At 36.2% G+C, this 25942-nt stretch overlaps 1 protein-coding gene across 2 annotated transcripts in view; it reads left to right on the plus strand.

Moving 5' to 3' along the window:
- ARHGAP15 (Rho GTPase activating protein 15) overlaps window positions 1-25942 on the plus strand; it is a 599115-nt gene that overhangs the window by 340405 nt on the left and 232768 nt on the right. For both annotated transcript variants that reach the window (XM_036090857.1, XM_036090859.2), the window contains exon 9: window positions 9201-9323. In XM_036090857.1, coding sequence (XP_035946750.1) covers window positions 9201-9323 — 123 coding nt within the window. The remainder of the gene's footprint in view (window positions 1-9200; window positions 9324-25942) is intronic.

Below are 25942 nucleotides of genomic sequence, written 5' to 3' on the forward strand. Positions count from 1 at the left end.
CTACAAACAAACTCTGTTTTGCTTTTTTTATTTTTAGTCTCTGATGTTTGCATTCATCTATAGGGGTCTTCTCATTTGATTTGGCTATCGCCTGTTTTGTGTCACCAGCAGAGAACCCATTCCTGTATTTAATATACGATCTTTTCTCATGGAAAACATATTTCTACTACATGGTGCCTTGTCTGGATTAATGCCCTGTATCATTGTTTTTTTCCTTTTTTAGTCATTTCACTTTCAAAATCAGCTACCGCCTTAGCTCAGTAACCACTTACTTTACAAATTTATCAAAGTTTTGAACAAGTGACAAAGTTTTACTGACACCGTATCAAGTCATAAAAAGACAAGAGAAAATACCTAGTCAATAGAAGATGATCTGAATCTTTACATCTTATGCTGCATCTGATTCCATTTCAGGAAAAAAAATGTTATCATTTGTCTTTACACACACTATAGATTTTTGCTATTTAGGTATATTTTCTCTTTGTTCTTTCCCTTTTTTTTTTCTGACTATGTAGTATTTTCATAACCTTTGAAGCAAATATCTTTTCCAACTCTGGTTCACAAAAAGAAACCAGATAGACTTAAAATTGAAGGCACATTACATCTGCGGTACTATCACTCAATATTTGCACTACAGAATTGAAGTTAGCATCATCATCACCATATCATCAAGAAAGTTATATAATTCAAAGCTATATACTAAAGAGTTTAAACAAAAGCACTGACTCACACTATAGAAATACATTATCAACCTAGACACATCTCAGAAATATTATCAGCAAAATAAAAATATTAGGCCTATACATGAAAGACAATGATGATTTACATCATAGACAGATGAATGCATTAGAAGTAGAACACACGGATACATCTATTACTGAGAAAAACAGTCATGGAATTTCCATAAGGCTGAATGACAGGGACATGACAGTAAACTGCCGACTCTTTATCGACACTGAGAATGGAAAAATATGGTTAGATTTGACCATTTAAACTAGATAATTTGGTCTAAAAGTAAACGTTTTTCATTGTATGAATTCTCACTTCTCTTTAAATTGGGTGGATAGCATAACGATGAATCATTGGATAGATACCGTCCACATACCCTTCTGTTTCGAACTTATCATTTATTTTGTATTCCTACAATATCTAAGTGGGAATTAAGTGGTTAAAACAAAGCACTGCTGTTAAAATGCTCCACATTCCCTCTTCCAATTATTTCCAGATTTATTCGTGATTTGTGTTTCAAGTAAGTCACTTAAAGTTTCAATAATTTAGTTTCTCAGGCTACAAGTTGGGGGTTGAAATTATGACTTCTGTTTACATTGAGCATGTGAAAGAAAGAGATATGAAATGACCAACAGTATATTAAGCCCAAATTTACCCTTTCTGTCCGCTCTGACACAGGGAGTAACATGCATAGTTTTGCAAGCTCTAAAACCGCATGCCGGAGAGGGCAAAGCGGTATATGTTATATCTGCATGAATTAGCACAAGCGTGTATGCCCTCTAAAGGAATCAGGCAGGAGGCTGAAAAGAAATTTTTTAAACTTGATTTCTCTTTTCAATCAATTTTGGGTAAGGCGTTCTTGTTTCCGTAAGTTAGAAAGTGGTACAACAGGGCAATTCCTGATACAAGAAGGTCATAATTGGAAAATATGAGTGGAGACAATTCAGAACTTTGTTATGTAATCCATGTGATGGTTGGAGAAGTGTTTTTGAAATATCTTGGGATTAAGAGCCTGATATAACCTTATTTTGTCATTTCTTTCTTGATCTCCGTCCCTGGACACTTCGGTGCGGTAAGATGATTGTTAACTGCCACCAGCTTTGCCCTGAACATCTTCCTAGACTCACAGTGTCGGGAGCTCTCAGCTACTAATACAACTATCTATCTACACCTGATGTCGATCCCTATGTAAAACCTCACCAAAAAAGTGACAAGTAGCCTAGAAAGTTGTTTGTAATAGCATTTCCTTTAGCAACATTTCTGAAACGTTAGCTCTCCAGTATTTCCAAATTAAAAAATAATAATAACAGCATGTAAGTGTAACATGGGAATACCGTGAAAACAGCAGTTTGGCAGGAAAAGGGGATATTTCAAAATAAGGTCCCCAGCAAGAAAAATTCTGGCAGATGCACAATTCTGGATCATATTATCCAAACCGTTGGATTCTGGAAAAATTTGAGGGTTTTCTTTTGTGGTTCTCATCTCTTAATAGAATAGTAGTGAATGTTCATCGTCCAAACTGTGCTGATTCCCCATCTCATTACTAAAGTTGAAAAATAAATATACAAAGGGCACTCCTTACAATAAGCTTTCCCACCCCTAGAGGTGGTTTTAACACCATAATGGCTGTGTCGGGTATAAAACTTGTGTTGTGCAAATGCCTATTCTCATATGTGATAATATTTATTGAAGATCATCTTAAAAAGCCCCCAATCCTTGGGGTGGGCATGGCATAACATATAGAGAAGTTGAATCTCTGTGTTACACACCTGAAACGAATGTAAAATTGTGTGTCAACTGCACTCAAATTAATTAAAAAAAAAAAAAAGCCCTGGATTCGAACTATTCTTTGGTGTGAGCAGCTTTAACAGCAATTAAATCTCTCAATGGGTTCAGAATGGTGCTCAAAGCTAATGCCTTTGGCCTGTGTATTGAGACTTAAATTGTATATTGTTATTGAAGATTCTTAGGCTTTCAAAAATATTCCGTTTGGGTTTAGAAGAAAAGATCACCCATCAATGGAAAAAAAGAGAGGAAAGCATAAAGGAAATAAAAGTAAATTCTAGAATACCTGGAAAGCTAATCCAATTCAGGTTAACTTTTTGTGGAGATAAAAATATGTAGAATTAAGAGTGATTCCTCTGTAAATCAGATTAAATGCCTTAGCATTTAAACCCATATCGCTTTAGTCTCTTTTCATTTTTGAATAAAAAGTTTAAATGGGAATGGAAAAAAACTGCTCATTGGCTTAACATAAATCTTTAAATTGCAGTTAACTTCACCCTCAAAAAGTAGTTGAATCTCTGAGGAAAAAGAAAAGGCTGAATTCTATTTTTCATAAATGATGGATTATTGTACCACACTGTGTATTTTCCAGTAAAGTGTCCTTTTATTTGCACTGTGTGATTACAAGTTTCTAAAAGTATGTGTGGGGTCACTTGGGTGCTGTGGGAAAATGGAAGGAACACTGTTCTGTTAAAATCAGTAGTGAAATCAGAAGCAAACTATGTCCTGATTATCATAGGCATGTGTTTAAATTTTGCCTTCCTTAATTGGTGATGTTGTATATACTTAAAATGAACAATTTGGCAAGTTTTTCTCCCTTGACAACAGAAAAGCGTAAACTGTTTTATAAGTTTGGCTGTAAAAATCAGATTTGTAAACCACCATATTCAAAGACTTTTACTGCTGTTTACAGGGACCCCATGATGGACTTTGCTTTATAACCATGTGCTTTTTACATTTTTAGTTTGTGTTTATAGCGCTTTCAAGTTATTTGCTTAATAAAAAGTATGCCATATATTATAGTCATCTATTGACTTTAACTTCTGCATTACTCTTCTTAGAACAAAATGAGTGGAATGAGTGATGGTAAAAGTCTTGTAATTTGACTTGTCATTCGAGGATAATTATTTATGGCATCAGGAAATAGAAGTGGACACTCTAGTCTGTCTCCAGGAAAGTCATCATTAGAGGCCACTTTGGAGAGTTGGACTGTGTTAAAACCAGTGTGATCACACCCAAGACCCTGCTACTTTCTCAGTGTTTTGTGAGAAGGAAATAAGACAAAGCATTTAAAAATATTTTTTCATGTTCTTTGGAAAACCAATGTACCTTACATGTATGTCTCACATGTAGAGCCAGATGATGGTATTGAAAACAGTATATATGTTTTATATTTTATATATAAAATATTTTGCATATATTTCATAAGTGTTTTATATATTTTATATATAATATTATAAAGGTAAATATATAAAACATGTAAACATAATATATAAATATATATTTATACAATTATGTAAATATTTCCATTAAATATGTTTCTATATTTAAATATATATTTATTCATATATATATTTGAATATATATTTATATATAAGTATATAATAATATGTAAAACATACAAAATATAAAATATATCAGTATATTTTATGTTCATATATAATATATACTTTCATATTTTAATATTTTTATACTTTATATATTTAAAATTATATAATATACAAATATTATATATATATATATAAAATTAAGAATACTATCACCAGAGTACCTAAGGGATTCTGAAAGATGTAACTCACTGTAGAATTATTTTCATAATCTTGCATCTATACTGTATGTATTTTCTAATCACATCATTTTAACTAGCTCTAAAAAGGCAAGAAAAATGCCTCCTTTGATTCTGTATTTCTTTCCATTTCATGGAAAGTGACAAGATTTTGAGGTGAGACTAGAAATAGAAAATATTACCTTTGGTAACCTGTGAAAATTTAGATTGATTAGGCCATATTATTTCAAAAACAGACTTGAGACCGAAGTTACCCTGAGGAAGATTTTTTTTTCTGAAGGATGTTAAGTGTTTGTTTCTTCAGCCTCCAATACTAGAACCCAGACCATGGGGCTTTAATAGCGCTATCGTGTGAAGCAGATCATATACAACTAGTGGTCACTGCAGTGACTGGACCCAGATAAAAATTGATAGGATATGATAGTATATCCATAGTATATACGTAGTATATTAAGTTGCTCAGAATGACTCTTTCAATCATACAATATCAGGTTAATGCCTGATAGTCATGGTCCTATAAAAGCATTTGTTGCTTGCACGGGTTCTCAGGGCACTTGTTTTTCCAAAATGATCTGAGGTCAATTCCTCATCTAAGATCCCTAAGTCATGTACTTCACACCCTGCCGTATTATAATTACGTAGGCCATATGCATTTTTATCCAAAATAGTTAAATCCAGCACTGCCATGTATATACTAGGTAGTCAATTTGTGTTTGTTTATTTTTTCATCATCTAGTATCACTGTCCAGAAATATAATGTGAGCCACATGTGTAATTTAAAATCTTCTCGTAGTCACATTTTAAAAAGCAACAAGAAATACGTTCTAATAATATATTAATTTTAATAATATGTTGATTTACCAACAATATCTAAAACGTTATTATTTCAACCTCTGGCACAGCCTGCATTTCAAGTGCCCATCAGCCCCAAGTGACCAGTGGCTACCATGCTGGACAGCACAGGTCTAAAGCAGTGCTTCTTTTTTTTTTTTTTTTTTTTTTTTTTTTTAATTTTTTTATTGTTATGTTAATCCCCATACATTACATCATTAGTTTTAGATATAGTGTTCCATGATTCATTGTTTATGCATAACACCCAGTGCTCCATGCAGAACGTGCCCTCCTCAATACCCATCACCAGGCTAACCCATCCTCCCAACCCCCTCCCCTCTAGAACCCTCAGTTTGTTTTTCAGAGTCCATCGTCTCTCATGGTTCTTCTCCCCCTCCGATTTCTCCCCCTTCATTCTTCCCCTCCTGCTACATTCTTCTTCTTCTTTTTTTCTTTCTTAACATATATTGCATTATTTGTTTCAGAGGTACAGATCTGAGATTCAACAGTCCTGCACAGTTCACAGCGCTTACCAGAACACATACCCTCCCCAGTGTCCATCACCCAGTCACCCCATCCCTCCCACCCCACCCCCCACTCCAGCAACCCTCAGTTTGTTTCCTGAGATTAAGAATTCCTCATATCAGTGAGGTCATATGATACATGTCTTTCTCTGTTTGACTTATTTCGCTCAGCATAATACCCTCCAGTTCCATCCACGTCGTTGCAAATGGCAAGATCTTATTCCTTTTGATGGCTGCATAATATTCCATTGTATATATATACCACATCTTCTTTATCCATTCATCTGTTGATGGACATCTTGGCTCTTTCCACAGTTTGGCTATTGTGGACATTGCTGCTATAAACATCGGGGTGCACGTAGCCTTTCGGGTCCCTACTTTTGTATCTTTGGGGTAAATACCCAGTAGTGCAATTGTAAAGCAGTGCTTCTTAATTTTAAGTTCAGATACACATGGAAATAATATTCGTATAGCCCACTGGAGTGAATGGGTAGGATGGCTCATAGCCAACAGCAGCTGCCCCCGGGGCTCAGGCTGCATTGTTCCTACTCAATTACCCTGAGTGCTGAGGGCATCTGTAACTCAAACCCTATAACACTGGTATGCCAGTTGGCAATCTCTGGTCTACAGCAGTGGTTCCCAGCCTCTTCAAGTGATAGACCCATTGAGCCTCCTCCCATGATAGTGGTTGTACTTTTATAACCAATTCCTTTACTATATAGATAGCAGTTAGATACTAGGTAGACGATAGATCAGATATATATGTTTTATATATATAATATAAATATATACATAATATAAATGTAACATGTAAATATATATACTGTTTATATATGCTATTTACTATTTACTATATATTATATATACTACACATACTATATATACTTTGTACTGTCTATACTATATATATTATAGCAGATAGATACCAGATAGATGATAGATCAGATATGTATGTTTTATATATAAAATATGATATAAATATATATACAGTATTTATTATATACACCCACTATATATATATATATATATATATATATATACATGATTTGTAAAGAGATATATTATTAAAAGAATACTTTTTTCCTTTTTTTTTTTTTTTGCTTTTCACAGTTTCTTTACGTTTTCTCAGTGTGTGAGTAGACCTTCCATCACCAGTAAATGAGAACTTAAACAGATCCTGTAACTTTTCAGTTTAAGGCAGTAATCCTCAACAAGGAGCAATTTCCCCTCCCCCCCCCTCCCAAGGAGACATTTGGCAATGTCTAGAGACATTTTTGATTGTCATAATGAGGAGAGGGTCCTACTGGCCTATTGTGAATAGAAGCCTGAAAGGCTTCTCAACATCCTACTCCTTCTGCACAGGACAGCCCCCTATTACAATAAAGAATTATCTAGCTTAAAATGTCAATGGTGTCAGGATTTAGAACCCTGCTTTAAGGTAATAGAAAATATTATGGTCCAGGTAACTGACAAGTATTATCTCAATTCACTATTTAATAGTACCTAATCCCATGTGATAAACAAGACTCTGAACTTAATTTAAAACTAAAATTCCAGGGGTGCCTGGTGGCTCAGTTGGTTAAGCGTCTGCCTTCAGCTCAGGTCATGGTCCCAGGGTCCTGGGATGGAACCCTACATCAGGCTCCCTGCTCAGGGGGGAGCCTGCTTCTTCCTCTCCTCCGGACTCATGCTCTCTCTCTCTGTCTCTGTCTCTCTCAAACAAATAAATTAATTAAATTAAATTAAAACTCCACTCTTCAGCTAGCTGGGAGGAAGGCAAGATGTTTTCCTCTTTCTGTCCTTAGCTTTACACTTTACCCCAAATCCCCATCTTGCTAACATGTTTGCAACTACTTTGTGGTCAAAGCTAGGGGCAGGAGGATGCAAAAATGCTCTTATTTGACCGCCATAAGAAGGTTTCTCACACTCTGGGCCAGGTAGACTTTTATAGCAGACATTTTCCCGGAGGCACTTTTGTGGGTTCTTTGGAGACCCCATAAGGAACATTTGACTTCAAGTCCTCTAATTCAGGCAATTTATTTTCTTCCAGTTGCACGTCTCTCCTGTCTCTCTCTTTTTTTCTTCTGAGATCCTCAGAAGGGGCTAGGATGGTTCACGTCTAGCTCTCATACAACGATAACTTAGCAAATGTTTTATACCCCCTAGCTACTGAGCTCTTGATATTTTTTTTTCACTTTCCATTCTTTCACCAATACTCCAATAAATAAGAATACCAGATAAAATTCCTATGAGACTGTTCCCATATCCAACCTTGACCTTGGACAAGTTACTTAACCTCTTTGTCTCAGCTTCTTCATCTCTAAAATGGGTAGAATTATTTTACATACCTCAAAAGATCATTGTGAGTGTTGATCCAACAAATACTGAGTGAACATTTACATTACATGCTAAACAATGTTTGAGGTATTGGGGAGACATTAGCGAACAACATTTAGACAAGTTTACAAAAATCCCTGCTCACAGGGAGCTTACATTGCAGTAGATTTAAGTTAAATCATGTTAGATGCTTAGGAAAGTATCAAGCACGTAGTAAGGTCTCAATATATTTTACATACATTATTGTTAACCCAATTGAATGATTGGTTTATTCTGAAATATGATTTAAGAGGAAAAGAGTCTCTACGTACTTAAGAAAGTGCCCCCAATCCTCTCATTATGTCAACAATTGGGTTAAGACAAGGGAGGGCCCTGTCAAGATCTATTTATCTATAAGAGACAATGAATTCTTACCAGTCACTAATAATAAGATACCTTGAATGTATTTAGACTCAATACTTAATGAAGGTCCAGACCTTAAGTGTTATGTTCATCATGGAATTCACAGCCTTTAGCGTGGAGGCTGATGATCAGTAAACATTCAGCTAATATTTGTTCAGGAATGAATTTGACACACACCTAAGTTTGAAGATAGAGCTTAGGATAGGAAGCTGAGGATAGGGGGCCAGTGAAGACATGGAAAAAGTCTAAGCAAATTTGTTTCAGAATTTTACCTAGAACTGGTGGTAATTTCACATCAATAAGAAAAATAAGAAATATCTGCTTCAGAAAAAGAAATCACTTTGAGTTAACATAAAAAAAGAAGATTGGCAAAATTATTTGGGCTGGCAGGATGTTGGAAAATGCCTGAATTACCTACAGGCATTATAGAATCATAATTAGTTGAAATGAACAAGTCTAAGAGTTTTTTCCTTTAATTTAGATGAATTTTTCTTTGACCTTAATTCTGTGTATAGATACAGATAGGTGGAATTATGCAGATAAAGGTTATCACGTTAAATCTGAGCAAATGAAAGTGAAAATAAATTGTGAATATATAGAACTAACCACATTCTCATTGCACATTCGTGTGGCAACAGAGCTAATATTTTCATACAGGCAAATTTTTACTCATACTCTGTGTCTAAACAGAAGGGCTTGAGCTATTAATTCCGGTATTTCCGTAACTACTGCTTTCTATTCGTATTTGAATAAAGTAATAATCATAAAGGAGAAATTTACCAAAATCTTTTTTTTTTAATCTCCAGTGTTCAGACTGCATCATAGTGCTTCCGATACAAGTGACAAAAACCGAGTTAAAAGCAGATTAAAGAAGTTTATCACCCGAAGACCTTCCCTGAAAACTCTGCAAGAGAAGGGGCTTATTAAAGGTATAGGACGTTTTATACTTTTACTGTAACAGTGATAAATGAATATGCCTCTGTGTCCATAGCTATTCAGCTCTAAAGAAATATTAGGATATTTTATTCTTTTTAGGTTGCTTATTGAATGTTCTGCTCTACAACAAAGAAGAAAAAAAAAACTGTTGTCCAGAAAACTAATCCTGAGAAAATAAAGTTTGTAGCACAGTATCATTGAAAACAATACCTAGTTTTGCCTTCAGTGGAGCTGGGCTCTGCCCCAGGGAGCAGAGGAAGGTATCCTAGTGGCCCATTAGAATGAACCCATGTCACCATGTGCCTGGACAATACAGGTGCACACCTATTGTCCCAACATGCTTAATAACAGCAGCCCTTTTCACTCTCAGATGTGTCCTGATTTGGATAATAAGTTACCTGATCACCTTAGTCATAGTCTGAAGTGAGTACAAGGAAGAAAGTCCAAGATAAACTAGCGTCATGAAAATTTATGGATTTGGGAACTGGGGAACTAAAAGCTCAATCTAAATTGAAATAAGTAGGTACTTTTGCAAATGTATCTAAAGTAAAGAACAAAATATTCTAGACTACCCTAGTCACCACAATAGAAAAACATAGACTCTGGCACTAAGACTAATCAGAATTAAGACCTTGGTTCTACCACTCATTCATGTTGACATTGAACAAGTTATGACTTCTCTGAAGATCAGATATCTCATCTGTTAAATGGGGATACTTACACCCACCACTGAGAGGGCCATTGAGAGAAACATGAGATAATCCATGTAAAGCATTTAATAGAGTTTCTGGAACATAAGTATTCGATAAATGTTCTCTGCTCTTAATGCTATTATTATTCACTACCGTTATTTCTCTTATGGCGCCAAGGGGATGAGAAAGAATGAATGGATACATAGAACCCATGATAAAGTAGATTTCTATAACTGGAAATCACTTATAAATTACACAGGTAAAATGTATTATTTTCCTAACAAGAAACCATATGCATCAAGTCCATTGTTTCCCCCCCCTGCCTTTTTTTTTAATTTTCTAGTGGATAGATATATTTTGAAAAGTGAATATAAGAAGAAATTTGAAAATGGGCTAAGATACCCTTCTAAGATTAATTCTGAGAACAAAACTGGAAGATTGATCCTTATGGGAGTCAAAAGGTTATTTAATACCCAGTCATTTCTCAGGAACAGGGCAAAACAGATCTTAATATTTTCAGCAATACTTAGCATAAGAATTATTTAGATGGGTTATAATAACTGTCTGACCTACCCATTTCAGTCCATTTTTAAGCAGGAGAACTTACAACAAGAATCATCTGGCATTTTGAACCAATTGTGGAAGGTGAAGTTTTATGAAGCATGGACATACATATCACTAATGAAGTGGAAAATTCTTAGAATGTAAACATTTGGGGGTCGAACTAGCACTTGCTTTGAATCAGGCTTTCCTCAGACTTTTACACTGAAGATGTCCTTTCCAGGGCCACTGACAGTATTGGATCCTCTAGAGATTCAACTTCATATAATAAGATACCAATACCTTCAGTTCTGTCTGAGAATGCACCCCATCGGTTATCATTTTCTTTGAGAGGATTCTGTTGCAGGTTATCTGCCACTTTGGAAAAAATAGAAAACCAGATTAGTAGCCCAAACAATCCCAATTTGACAGAAAGTCCAAATTTTTCATGACTATGGCAAAATGAAAAGGGTTTTAATTCAGTGGCAGGGTCTGGCCCCAATCAAAATGCTAAAGAATTCGCAACTACAGTGCTCCAGCAGTGGTCTCAGAAAGCAGCGGAGGGCCTGGATGCCTCATGCAGTTTTCATACCGACGTCATGGAACCACTGAACACACTCCGATGTGTACATTTCCTATCTTAGAGCTCCATTAAATTTCCACCATAGCTGACCAATGAGTCAGTATTCATTAGTACGGCTATGGAAAATCTATGTGAAATTCTGATTTGATAAGCTTCCATTGTTGTCTTCAGTGGAATTTTCTTCCAAATACAGATCAAGTTATGCAAATATAATCACTTCTTGGGCTTGTTTCAGTTTTAACTGTGAATTTTTAAAAAGCATTTACTGATTTTTTTTTCTCTTCACTGAGTAAAAAGCATTAAAACAACTTTTAAAAATACAAGCCCAGTCAAATTTAGAACTTTAAGTCTATTTTCTCAGCATACTTAAGTCAAAGACTTCGAAAAAGCAATGAAATCGGTATTTTTGATCAGTTACGAAAAATTATATAAAATCAATGAATGATTAATGGTTAAATGGTTTCTCCAAGTAAAATGACTTAACTCTTTCAAGAAGAATTACTCAGAAAGAGAGAGAACAGTCTTTAAAATTGTGCTCAGGGTACCTGCCCACAAGAATATATACCAAATTCTTTCAACTGTCTTATCTGCTAGATCTGGAATAAAGTCCTTCACAACAAGGTTTCGGAAAGCTGGGGTGACAGTTGGTGTCTTAAAAGTGTGCTTCCTGTACCTCTGAAACAAATAATACATTATATGTTAAAAAAAAAAAAAAGAAAATAGTAGGAAGGGAAAAATGAAGGGGGGAAATCGGAGGGGGAGACGAACCATGAGAGACTATGGACTCCAGGAAACAAACTGAGGGTTCTAGAGGGGAGGGGCGTGGGGGAGGGGTTAGCCTGGTGATGGGTATTAAAGAGGGCACGTATTGAATGGAGCACTGGGTGTTATACACAAACAACGAATCATGGAACACTACATCAAAAAAAATAAATTAATAAAAAAAAAAAAGTGTGATCCCTGACACCTGGGAGGGACTCTGCAGGGCCATAGCCCCCTTTCAAAGAGTTTCTTACTCCTTTATGTAATGTTGCCAACAGATTGAGAGGCCTGAGCTTTGAACTCAGCCAGCCTTTGGAGCAGGAAGAGCTGTGCCTTCTTGACTTTATAATGCCCAGCAGAACAATATCCACAAAGTACTTTATGCGAAAAGAGAATTGTCCCGATACCACACTGTCTGGACTCAGACACAAACCCTTCCTTCAATATCTATTTTTTGGACTCATGGAGACCTGGCCAATATGTGATTTCATTGGCTGGAAGCTAGATCTGGAAACAGTCCCTTGATGGGGCTGCATCTTTTACTTTCTTTAATATGACTAATAAGAAGGGTACATTATAATGTCAAAAAAGGCCCAGCCGATAGTTATGGATGATCACTCAATGGAAAGAAATCTTAATAGCTCAGGTGTGTGTAGGGTTCATTGCACCATGGCGGTGGTGGCTTCTGAAAAGCCTGCAATTTCTCCAGGTGCTTTCACATTTGCCAAGGGAGTGGCAAGTGCCTTTTAAATGTGTGAGTTTATTGCATTGAGCATCTCATCAGAAATAAAACTTGAATCTGTTGAATATGTAAATGATAGGCAAGAGGGTACATTTTAGGGTGGTAGGTGTGTTTGTACATATTTTCTGCTTGGTTTTGGAACTGAAGTAACAGCTCGTTATAAAGTGTCAGCCAAACTACCTTATATAATCTTTCAAATAACAGCACTGACATCCAAGAATAGAAAACACTCGGCAATGCAATTTCTAGAAAGGATAACAATTGTTTTTTTTGTTTTTTTTTTTTAGGAGCAACTAGTATTTCCTTATATAAAAATGATAGAATTAGAGAGGATTGGGTTTAGAAAGTAGTTTCTTTCATCTTCATGTGGATAAAACCATAATGGATGGTATTAGTAGAAATTGAAAGTAATGCTGTACTACTTTATTCTGTAATCACTATATTATAAAGGAAACAACCTGTTTAAAGACTCAATATTACGCTTCCAGGATTTAGGATGAAAAGCAGGGCTTTCCTGCCTCATCCCAGTTTTGCTCCTTATGGGGCACCACTTGGCACCATTTCTATTTGTAGAATAGTAGTTCTGGTGGTTGACTCCATAACTTATGTTACTATTATTTGGGGTAGAGGTCAGTTAGTTTTTGTCAATATCTTCCTTATCTTTAAAGTCATAACGTCTTGACTTATCAAGCTTAGATGTTATCTCAGATTTCTTTTACGATAGACATGAATTTGACTCGATTAAACCAGACCTCACTTACCTGGCCCTATTCCTCCCCAAATACTCACAGTCAAATAGAGCAGGTCTTGCTCTTTTCAATGGCTTTCTCTGGAACATCCGATGTACTTAAATCTCTATTTACTGTTCTAGTAACCATGGAAAACTGAGACTTAGTGTCTGCATTGAGGAGACAAAAAAGACAAGAAGTTTAGTGTCCTTTCTCCTCTCATCTCCTCTGCCTTTGCTATTATAATTCTTACTTCTACATCATAAAAAACTCATTATTTCACAGATTTCTATAATTATGACTCATTTATAGGTTGATTCTAAAAGTTAAAAACCAAAACCAGCAATCGTACAATTACAATTATATAAGATTGCTTACTGCAGCTCCAAGTACTAGACTTCGTTCTCTGTTCTTATAATATGACCTCTGTGATCTGTAAAGAGGAATCCCCCTTGATCTTGATGAAAAAGACTCTCTTTTCTTTTATATTTGAAGGTTGCTTTGGTACATTTATGCTGTTTCACCATCACAATCAGGTCCTCCATTTCCTCCCCACATTTTGGATCTAAATGTGAAGAAAATCAGGCAGCTGCATTTACTTTATATTGATCATGTAAATATTATGGAATCGCTGACCAAGTCACGTGCCAGATTTGGATTAACGTATCCATGGGTTCAATGTTATGACTTAATGGGCCACACAAATTACAATGTTCTTATTTTTTTAAGTTTTTATTTTAATTTCAGTTAGTTAACATGCAGTGTTATATTAGTTTCAGGTGTACAATATAGAAATTCAGCCCTTCCATACATCGCCCTGTCCTTATCACAAGTGCCCTCCTTAATCCGCATTACCTATTTCACCCATCCCTCCACCCTCTGGTAACCATCAGTTTGTTCTCTATAGGTAAGAATCTATTTTTTGGTTTGTCTCTCTTTATAATATTCTTATTTTTTAAAGTTTATGCTTCATCACTTCCTTAAATCATGCTATTTTTTAGTTTGATACATTTTTTTATTGTAAATTTCTCATACAGATACTAGTCTGCGACTCCTTGTTTCCCCACCACCCACCAGAACATCTTCTAAACTCCTTCCATCACCTTACTCCACTTTGGATTGGTTGCATTTCAGGTTTCACCTTTATCACCCTCTGATTCTCTTTTACTGAACTTCTCAATTCTATTCATTGTCTTCCGAATCCATGCCTTCTCTTTCTTGCTTTAATTCCTTCTATTACTATGTAACAGCCTCTGATAAGTCATTTAGAAAACATGAGAACTTGATTGTCTAAAAATATCTTCAGTATGTCCACATACTTGATCAATAGTGTAGTTGGTCATAAAATTCCATTGCTTCTAGAATACAGAGTTGCAGTTTTCATTCTTACTCTTGTTATTTTGAATATTTTTCTTTCAGAATCATTGGGATTTTTTTGTCTTTATTTTGAGATTCTGTAATCAAGATAATGTATATAGTTGGCAGAATTTAAAAACATTTATTCTGCTTAGCACTCAACTCAAGGAATTATGTTTTTTTTCTCTTTATCACTATGTTGATAAGTTCCTCCCATCAGTTTTCTCTGGTTCTTCTTTTGGGATCTTTACGATAGGAATATTAGAGCATCAGGATTTATTTTTCTCATACTCTGGAAGAATTCTCAATTGAACTCCCCTTGTCTTTATTAATTGATTTTAACTTTAGCAATTATATTTTCAATTTGCTAGTCTTTCTGATTCTCAATTTCTTTTTTTGCATATCCCACTTACTCAAATGCCCTGAGGGTAGAAACTTTGTTGACGATGTTACTCCCAAACCTAATAGTGAGGATGGCACTTGGCAGTTAGCACTCAATAAATATTAATTAATTGAATAATTGGAAAAAAATAGAAAATAAATTATGTCTTTTTCTAACTTATCCACAGATATAAATAAAAATTTGTTATTGTTTTTTGAACTTTCTTTTTATTTTTGATTTTAAGATGTTCTCTCCTGCTCTTTAAATCTGCAATTTTATCTAGGTACATTTGTCTCATTCTACTTCTATCACATTAGTGACTTAGCCCAAATGTCTGGTGGGCAATGGTGGTTCATTCTTATTACAAAATAAGGCTCCACAAAGACTAGCTAAAGCTCTGTGTACATGGGTAGAGCTTGTTAGTAATATGGTTTGCCATAGGGTGATGTGTAGGGACTCCCACACCTGCCTTAAACATCAAATATTTCCAAAGGATACAGAATGCCTTATATACTCTCGATAAACTTAATCAATCTTTACAGATGTTTGTGATGATAGAAACATTCCCACTCCATTTTACAATTCAGACAGTTGAGTTTATTTGAAAGTACAGCAGATTTAGAATTTGACTAAGCTAGGTTTAAAGCTGGATTCTGCCTTTTACCAGCTATAAAACTTAATATTTTGTCACTGATTTTTCATCTATGAAATTCACATTGTAAAATTTAAATGAGATGAAATATGGAAGAATTTTATACAGTGCCCAGCTTATCTTAATTATTTAGCAATTTTCTTCCTTCCATCTTTCTTTCTTTCTTTTCATCTTCTGTTGCTTCCCTTTTTTCCCTCTTCTTTCCTTTCTTAGGTTTATGGAGCAAATTATGATCAAGATGGCCTTGGGATACCATTTTCTCAAGTATTCCTTTAAAATTTGGGAAAGCAATCCTGGCAAGTGTCAAGGAAAGGCAGTAGTAACTTGCTTACTTCAAGGCAAGTGCATAGATAATTTATGGTTGGCTCATATTTATCTTTTTGGTAATTTTCATCATGGTACTCTTTATACATAAATGGGCATGAGCTAATTTTCTTTTCTAGCTACACCCACTTACACAGTGTCATCTAATTGCTGGAACATTTAAGTAATTACCCACACAGACACAACTAATTGTTTAAGGTTTCCCTCACATGAGAAAATAATGTCTTTGAAATTATAGTACTTTTATAAAATATGTCAATTATATCAAGAAGTAAAGAGAGATTTGCCATTCAAATTGCAGATACAAGTTATCAGCCCTAAACTTTCAACAGTCATTTTTATGAATAGCAAAATCATTGAGTTAAGAGGAAAGTATTTTTAAAATGATTTGTTAGAACTAATATATGACAGAATAAGCTACCTGCCACATCATTAATTTAAGCAAAACATTTATGAGCAACACTACAATATACCTTTGGGTATAGATATGCTCCAATTTTGCCACTTTATCAGTGTTAGTCTGAGAATAATTGTATTTGAATTTATATACTGGGGCATGGGTCTATCATTGCTTGGGCCTGAAATACTCCCACAACTTCCACAATATGCACTAATGTGCTTAAAAATATCTTGTAAATCTTCTTTTCTTTAAACTTCTTTACAGTTCATAATTGAACTGTGATCCTTACGTGTGAGCTATGTCATGATTTAATATTAACCAAAATTAATAGCCAACCTTAAGCTTCTTTATCTTGGCCTACAAGCTTCCTGGTTCCTTTGCATTTACAGTTCTCAGGCAGTTTCTGTTATTTAAAGGCTCTTGGGAGCAAATGTGTTGGTAATAGAGTACCACGTAGCTAGCTTTTGTTCAATAATAAAATACAGGTCACTGTGAGAGATGGCAAATGTTGAGAAAAAAGTGCACCTGGGTAGCAGGTTAAGCCCATGTCTTTTAAAAGCCCGTTATTCAGGGAGGAAATGATCCAGGTCTTATGAGATATTAAAAGCAGAATAACTTTGAAGCAACAAGAGAAAAATGAGGTCCAGAAATGGGAGCGAATTAGGTAAGGGGAAAAAGAATGAGCCAGAATAATAAGTTGGTTTGTCTGTGGCTCAAGAACTTCCTTTCTTATGGAGAGAGACCTTTTACAAAGGCATTAGTTAGAATATAATATTTGAGATGGTGACTTATATATAACCGATTTTTAATATCCACAAAATGTTTTTATCAATAATTTCCCAACATAATCTACTATATTTTGTGTATTTGTATATCATAATAATGCTAATAATAATAATAATAATAATAATGTCTCCTTTTCCCTTTCTTTAAATTATATTTCTTTCCCTTTGAGTCAAACCCTCAAAATCTTTCCCATTTTTTTTTTTTAAGTAAGAGAAAATGCCAAATAGTATCAGGCTTCAGCCCTAAAACTGACTGGATGCCTAATAATAGCCATGCTAAGTGCTGGGAATATAAGATGAATATGACCCAATTGATTCAAAACCACCATTTTAGCATTTTGTTTTTAGCCAATGGTCTCTAAAACCCATATTAATTCTTGCTATGGCAGTAGATGCTGGTTTTTATTTATTCCATGGACTATCTATCCTTAAAAGAATGCCCAGAGTTTTGGCCTACCCTATGAGGTTAGTCTAATCTTGGTGCCAGTTCGAAATACTGTCTTTAAGCCTTCCATTTTGAGGACTGACATGTTTCCATAAAATAAGAAGAAATAGGGCATGAGGACCAACAAGGAAACAGTGACAAATACAGATGTGTTTTCTTTCATTAGAAAGGGGATCTACACCATGTTTTGGGCATACTCTGTGCTTTAACTTGTGTGTATGTGTGTGTGTGTGTGTGTGTACAGATTGTAGAAAAGATACAAAATCTCCCCTTCCATCCCTGACACTGCACCAGCCAAAGTTTATATGTTCTTGGAAGCATATCCTCAACTCATTGCAGATGACCAAAAATCAAGCTAATGTGCTATTCCCTTCCTGTGTCAGGAGGCTGCTTCCCTCTGGAGAGGGCGTCTGTGACCATTTCGGTCCTCTAATCACATCCTAAATCTTCCCTCCATGAAACCACCTGAAGAGAAGAAAAAGATGCAGGGCATCAGTGTTCACAAGCATCCCCCTTTTTAAAGGTTAGCATTTATTATTGATACCCCGCTGTTCTCCAGCAGGTGTTCTCATACCACAGAGTTCCCTCATGACTCCTAAACCCGGCTTCACAGGCAGTGGAAGATTCTTCAGCTTAGTTCCTGTTAGCTTTGCAGGGCCTCCGTAGGCCCTACAAACTGTATCCAAAGCCAGTGCTGGCTATTCACTTTCTCCTTCGTAGTTTTTATAATTCTCCTGCTCACACAAAGTACTAGCTGGTGATTTCATTTTGTGGTGAGGTAGATAATTGAGGGAGAGGAAAACAGAATTTCATCGTGACCTAAAGATTGATAATTTGAACAAATGTATGAATAAATGTTTCATAGGCAGTGAGATGAATTGAATTTTCCATGGTGCTTGAGAAAGGAGGTCCCAGTCCTTTCTCATTCATGGTACAATAGAGATTTGAGTCCACATTATGTGCACATTGAATGTATCTCTAAGGATAGAATCTCTCAGAGCTCTCACAACCAGTATCTCCTCATCGGGGTCCACATTCAGCAGATGTGTGAACTGTTACAAGCACAGGAAATATTAATATCAACAATTCATTTTGACATATCCTAAGATTAAGATAGTGCTCTTTTATTTCCTTTAGTATCACTGGCAGTTTGGCCTGCAAATCTTTCCCCTCAAATTCATGTCTCTTATAAATCAACAATATTCCACAAATTCCCAAGAGAAAGAAGAAAAAAAAGAACTGCATCACGTTATTTGGGGTGGGTGGTGGTAAATTTTGTTCCATATGAAACTCTCCCTTTTGACTTGTTACCCTACCTGATTAGTAACATTAAAGTGTAACCATCCTCTCTGTAAAATTTAGTCATCAGAAAAATAACTCAGTGTTGCAAAAGTGCTATCTCAGCATTTTCTATTTTTCTTTGTGGGAAGGAGACAAGAGACCATATCAGAATTTGGATAATCGTAATTGGTGGCCTGTCAGTGTTAGTCAAATTGCACTATGGAGAGGTATGTCTACCAACTTTTCTTTGAAATTGACTGTATTGCCGTAAGTATGTTTTATCAAAGCATTTTCTGGGGCAACAGATCTGAAAACATAAACTTTATGTAGCATTGTTCTTCCTTAGATATTCCCCTTTAATATGTCTTTTCTTTTTGAAGATGAAATAAAAGTACATAAAAGAGTTCTGGGAATAGGCAGCTATATGTCGTAAACACCCTTCACTCCCCCTAGCCCAAGGCCCCCAGCCCCAGAAATTTGGAAATGATTTGATTGAAGTGATGACTGCCTTGATCTTGTTTGAATACTCCTCCTTCTTCATTGTCTTCTTCTCTCTATGGGAGGCAACAGCCCTGTCATGGAGTCACTCCTGGGAGAGAAAGAGGTATTTCAAGCAACCATATTTTCCAAACACAAAATTGAGACACATGGCCTGACAATGACATAATATTTGAAGTAGGGACTGTGTGCAAAGATCCAGAACATATGGTTGAAACAGTTTTCTTATAAAAAGCAACTATTAAGACACGCTCTAGATTCTTATTCACAAAAGGCACATTCTTCCATCCCTTTTATTCTCATTTAGAAATATTACCCACAAATCAGAAGACTGACCGGTTTGCCCTCAAACATGTTGCTTTGCCAGTGAGCGGAGCTCCCCGTTGACTGGAAAGTTAAATGCACAGCCATCAAGGAAGCAATGCAAACCAGACTGCCAAACATATTATGAATATGTTGCTCTTCTTTAAAATGCTAGTTGGTTTTTCATACTGGAGTATTGACTAACTGTCTGTGTTTGATGTATGGTTTACCAGCCTGATGTCGACTTATGGTTAGAGCTTAACTTGTTAGTTCTGCTTTTGCAGCCAATTCAGAATAACTACAGATGCCTCGAGATATTAAAATTGACTGCTCAAATGGACTCAGTGTGGGAGTTTCATTGGTTTTAAATTGATAACAGCTGAAAGAGTGAATGATTATAGTGTACATGGGCATAGGACACAGCTCTTTCATAGGAGCTCTTGTGAACAAACTCCCTTAGTGTGGGAATCTTTTCTTTCTTTTTATATTGTAGTTATTTCTAAGCAACCTTGGGTTAAATTTTAAAATTGCACAGGCGTATGCAGAAGCCTTCCGAAGAAATAATTCCTGAGAAACAGACAAATTTTGATGACGTGGGTTTCTATTCTGGAGGGAACATTTAAAGTTAAGTAGCATTCCATAAGGTGGTAATTGTGTCTATTTCCCAGGCATCTGAGTTAAATAAGCTGTATAGGAAGCATAAACTGTCATAATAGAAGGGTTGGAGTGTTGTGTACATCTCTTTCTTCAACTCACACAAACCAGAGCTCCAAAGTACCTTATCACAGATAAGTCAAACAAAGCCTCTTCTTTGCTTTCTTATTCTCCTGGGAACAGTTATTATTGTTTTCATTATTTAAAAAGATGATCCGAACACTTTCTTCTCACACCGGAAAAAAAGAACACAAAAGAGAAATGAGGAAACTTTTCTCCCCTCCTCAAATCAGCAACACTTATATAAAGAGGTTTTATGAAAATGCACTTTCACAATTTAATAGTAGCTTAGGGAAAAAGCCCAGTAAAGAAAAGAATTCAGAGAAACTTAAAGAAGTTTATAAGAAAGAAATATCTGTTTATATATGCCTTCTCCAACTTATATTTTTTCCAAGAGTTCAGTGCCCTTACTACTTAATACTAGGACCTAACTCCATCCTATTTTCAGTTATCTCTAGCATTTTACCTTTGATATTCCATTATAAATATTAGAAGCATTTCATACAGCTAACTGATAGAAAACATCAATCTATAATAATAAGATTAAGTTGGGGTTTGTTGAAGAAATATAAAGCCACATATTAGGTACCTATTTCACATATTTATTTTTAAAAGAAAAAAACTGAAACCTTCTGCCCAGCTAGCGTATGCCAGACATGTAACAAATACCTAGTGCTAATGACAATCTGTGGAATTAGAGATTTATTTGACAATAACACCGACAATGTGTATGCTCAGACATGTAAGACAATCAAAATATAAAGGATGTTCTGATTGTAAAACTAAATAAGTCATATATATTCGGTCAATATTTATAAGAAATTGTGTTATATATTTATTGCTCCAATTTTGCCCCAGATTCTAACCTGTGTACCTGGACTAAATCTTAAAATTACCCAATTTGATGCCTTTCTGAGATGCATATGGCCATTGAATCATGCTTTGTGTTGTGATGGATAACTTACGTGGATAGCCAGCTAAGAGGCTGCTACAAGGATTGACATTTTCATAAGATCCAATTCCCTCAGAAATGTAAGAGCACAAGAGAGAAATTTTCATTCTGCTTCAACAGTTGTTGAGCTCCAATTTTTTCATGATTTTCTTATCTACCCATATTAGACGGGAGGGAGATTTTAAAGGAGATGTCATCCAAGTTAAACACATGTGAAGGTCATTAACTTAAATATATCACTCCTAACTTGTCCCTTTGAACTTGGAACTCAAACTCATAGGAGGAAAAGAAAGGATGGAGGGGAAGAGAACTGGCCTCCGTTAACCTCACAATGAAGGAATCTATCATGCAACTAGAGGCTGAGAAATAAGAAAGCAGATGGGCTGAAAAGAATATCTTGAGGTTATCTTAATATCTTGAGATTCCAGATAGTCTAAACTTCAGAAAAGCCATCACTCCCCCAGAACTCCATCCTCATTTGCCCCACCTCATACATTCATTTCCTGAAGAGCAGAATACTGTGTTTACATCTTTCGTCATTCCACATTTCAAATGCACTGGGACCTTGAGCATGTGACAATTTTTCCATTAAAAAAATTAATTAGCATAGGAGAACATTCAATATTGTGTAAAGAATTTGACAGGACCTCACTTAATGTTTTTAGAAACAATTAATATGTCAAAAGAGGAAGTAAGAGCCTGTTTTGGCTATAAATATGTTTATGTAATTACCAGTTGAAGAAGTCAAACATTTTAGGGAGAAAAAAAAAAATAACAAGGTTAGGCCCTCTCTTCATCAAAAACAGAATTCCCAATGATGTCAGATATCTCAAATTCTCTAGCATACGTTCCCTTTATTCATGAACACACTCGCGTGCACGCCCTTTAACCAGAAAGATCACATATGTATAGTATGAATGAATAATCTTGAAGAAAAGTAATATTGGTTAGAAATACAATGCTGATCACACACAAGGAGAGACAGTCACATCTGTGTGAAGTTATGTTCAACTCAAGATGCCACGGTAATATGGAGAAAGCATTCCAGTGGTGGTTGCGCAATATAGGAATAGAAGTCTTCCAAGTGTGACGACACGGTGCCGTGTACCAGGCACCACACTGGTGGTAGACATGGATGTCTCCTACTCTAGGACAGAACGGGAAGCAGAAGTTCTGGCCAGGGAGCTGCGGCCTCAGAAGGGACTGATGGGCAGGAGATGGATACTGGGGAAAACAGGGATCTTGGTCCAGTCCCAGAAGGTGAAGAATAAATAGCCCATCCAAATAAAGTTGGGGATATGGAACACTCATTGTATTTGAGGAATTTTGGAGATGGTATTAAATACTTATGAGTAAAGTTTTAGCGGAAAGCACTTTCCTGTGATAACCCAAAGCCATCTGTTCCTACAATTAGTTAGTGTAGTATGAGCATTACCAAAAGCCCAAAGGAAACTTCTGTCTCCCAGATGCAGTTCTCTCAGTCAAGAGTCTGAGAGGCTGGCATGGACATGTGTGTTGAGCTTCAGTTTCACATACCAAGCTGGATCATAGACACTCATCTGAGATCTGCTAGAAGGAGTCTGTGCTAATCGATTTGGCACACCAACTGGCGGCTAGAAGTGGTCTAAGCAACCTCTGCTAGAAAAGGTTCCCAGGCTGTTGCCCCCATTATCACCAGCCTAGAATCCTAGACTCCAAGAATATCTAACAAGAAATGCAGCTCCTTTTTGGGAAAAAGAGATACTTGAACACAAAACTGTACTAAGTTTTATAGATGTTTAAATATATAAAGAATGCTTGCAATAGTGAAATATATGAAAGACCATTTTCTTCATTGGATCTAGATACATATGGTGTGAAGTGATAAGGTGGTGGTGACAAGCTCTCCCTTGCTATTTGAAAGAGCTATATGCGTTCTATTTTACTCAGGAAAACAATGTATTGCAGCCATTAAGTCATAAAGATCACTGAATTTTGAAGTAGATCTGAAGTCTAGTCTTGGCTCTGCTACTTACTTGCTTTGAGAGTTTGGACAAGGTAATGAAATTTTCTGTCCTAACACTTTCCAGATAATACCTCTTACAATTGTTGATACTACACAAAGAACAATTAGCATAGCAAATAATAACTATTAATTCTCATATTCTACTCTTAATTCTACTCTTTCTATGGCCTGGCATACTGCAAGCATTTCTCCTGAATGCAGAGTAGGTATTCTGAAAATTGCAAAACAGATAAATCAGGGTGAGATTTTTGTGGCATCGCATTAATAAAGCCAACATGTGGAACATTCTCCGTGCCTCACCTTGTACTTGTAGCTTGGCGTGCACTCCCAAGTGATAAGGATGAAGGACAACTGTGCTTACATTTCTTTATGCTTTGATTGTTATTTCTATCACCTACTATATATTCTTTAAATCACCATGTTCCAAGAGGATACAGAGATGCATAAAACAGAGTTTCCCACGAAATGAGTAAGGGAGATAAAGGTACAACAAATATGACATAATATATCAAATAAATGCTTTAGGGACATTGAGGTCATGGATTTGGGGAAATTACAAGTGGGAAAAGTGTGAGAAAGATTCATGTTTCCTTTATGCTGTGGTCTTTAAACTGAGTCTTGACCGTGAGCATTTGGACATGTGGAGAGCTGGTTGAGACATTCAAGGTGCATAATCGTAGGAAAGCATGAGAATGATGGTTTGTCTGCAAGGGAGAGGGTTGGATGAGAAGTGTCTGTGGCAGGTATTTTGGGCAGTGCCAGGAGTTTGTACTTGATTTTATAGGCAATTTTATTATTCACTTAGTGCCCATTATCCATTTTTATTTATTTGGCAAACATTTACTGGGGACCTCCCATGTGGAAAACAATGGGCTGGATACTGGGCCCAGGAAGATGTATAAGATGCGATTCCTTCCTTCCAAGTTAGACACTTTAGCACTGCTTAGAAATATTCTACATCAAAAAAAAAAAAGCTCTTCCATACCCTGCAAACTTGTCCCCACTTTAGAAGACCAATGAAAAGACATATTAATGCTTTTTATCTAATTTTACTTAATTCCTATATAACCACAGTGGGCCATGCCCCAGCAGCCTGTGGATATGAATGAGGTAACACAGATATTAAGGCACCAATATCATAAGTTGTGACACCCACTTGTATAACCATAGCAATTCGGGCTTTATCCTTCTCTAAGGTCTCCCTGGTTATTTCTGGGAGCACCTGGAATGTATTGCATTTGATATCCCATTACCTAAAAAATGCCCAAGGCAGGCATCTCACCACAGCCATGTAGTCAGTATCTTCTGAGAGATGGATTCCTCACCTCCTCGGTACTGTCCAAGAGCTTCCAAATCTACAAAACCTTCCACATGCCAAATGGTTCCCTAAACCTCTGGTTCCCACAGCATTTTTAGATTCTCTCTGTCTCCAGAGCAAATGGGGAGACTGCTCTTCTCAGCCACCTTCATGTTTCACCTGGTGTGTTAGGACTTGAAGCAACAGCTCTTAGGCTAAATCTCAAAAAGTGAGAAAATGGCTTCTTCCCATTCTGTGTGAAGCCTTTTCCTCAAAAGAAGTCAGATCTACTCCCTGGGACTTAGCTGGGATACACGCACAATTTTGCCATCTCTCAGAATTCCCATTGACCCCCGCAAGCTCAAAATTCCTCTAAAGTCACTGTCTTTTCACCCACTAATTATCAACACTTCAATTTAGACGTCTGGATGGTGAACATCATTGCACTAATTTAGTAGGCAAACCCAACTGAGCTATTCCATTCCACCCTTACGTGCACTCCTTCCCCCCAGTGGGAGATCTGGTTAGCCAGAAAAGTAATATAAATAAAGAGTGTGCAATAAACCCAGAGAATGTGCGGTATACAAAGTGTATCTCACAATGAGATATCTATTTATTCAGTTCCGTGGGCAGCTTCGGGACAGGATAAGGTGTTTTAGAAGTGTTATTGCATAGTCACTTTCTAAAGGGAGGGCTGAAAAAAAAAAAAGTAAGCGCTGAAAAAGAGAAACACACTATATTTGACTGGAAGCCCAAAAGAGACAAAAAGTTTCAGAAACATGTGCGTCATGGCCTACTAATTTAGGCTCATAACCTCCTCTCTCCAATTACATTCCTGGAAATGTTTGTTTGTTTGTTTGTTTGTTTTTCAATTTCTTTGCATAGAATAACCAGAGGACCACATTGTTCAGAGCTGCCCATGGGGAAGAGGCAGACCTGCGCAGAGCTTACACCACACCTCCACGGAGCTAGCCAACACTTCCAGAGAACCACATGATTCCCTGGCTCTTAATATGGTTTATTATAAAATCCTTTACCTGCCTCAAAGCTCTTTTCATCAAAGCTGCTTTTAAGCTGAAGCTAAGGACCAAAGAATGCCTTTAACAGAATCCTGAAATAGCTTTTAACCCGAGGCTGAGGAGAGAAAGTGCTTTTAACCTAAAGTGCTTTC

This window comes from Halichoerus grypus, chromosome 4 (assembly GCF_964656455.1).
Source record: "Halichoerus grypus chromosome 4, mHalGry1.hap1.1, whole genome shotgun sequence".
In the NCBI taxonomy this organism is placed as follows: Eukaryota; Metazoa; Chordata; class Mammalia; order Carnivora; family Phocidae; genus Halichoerus; species Halichoerus grypus.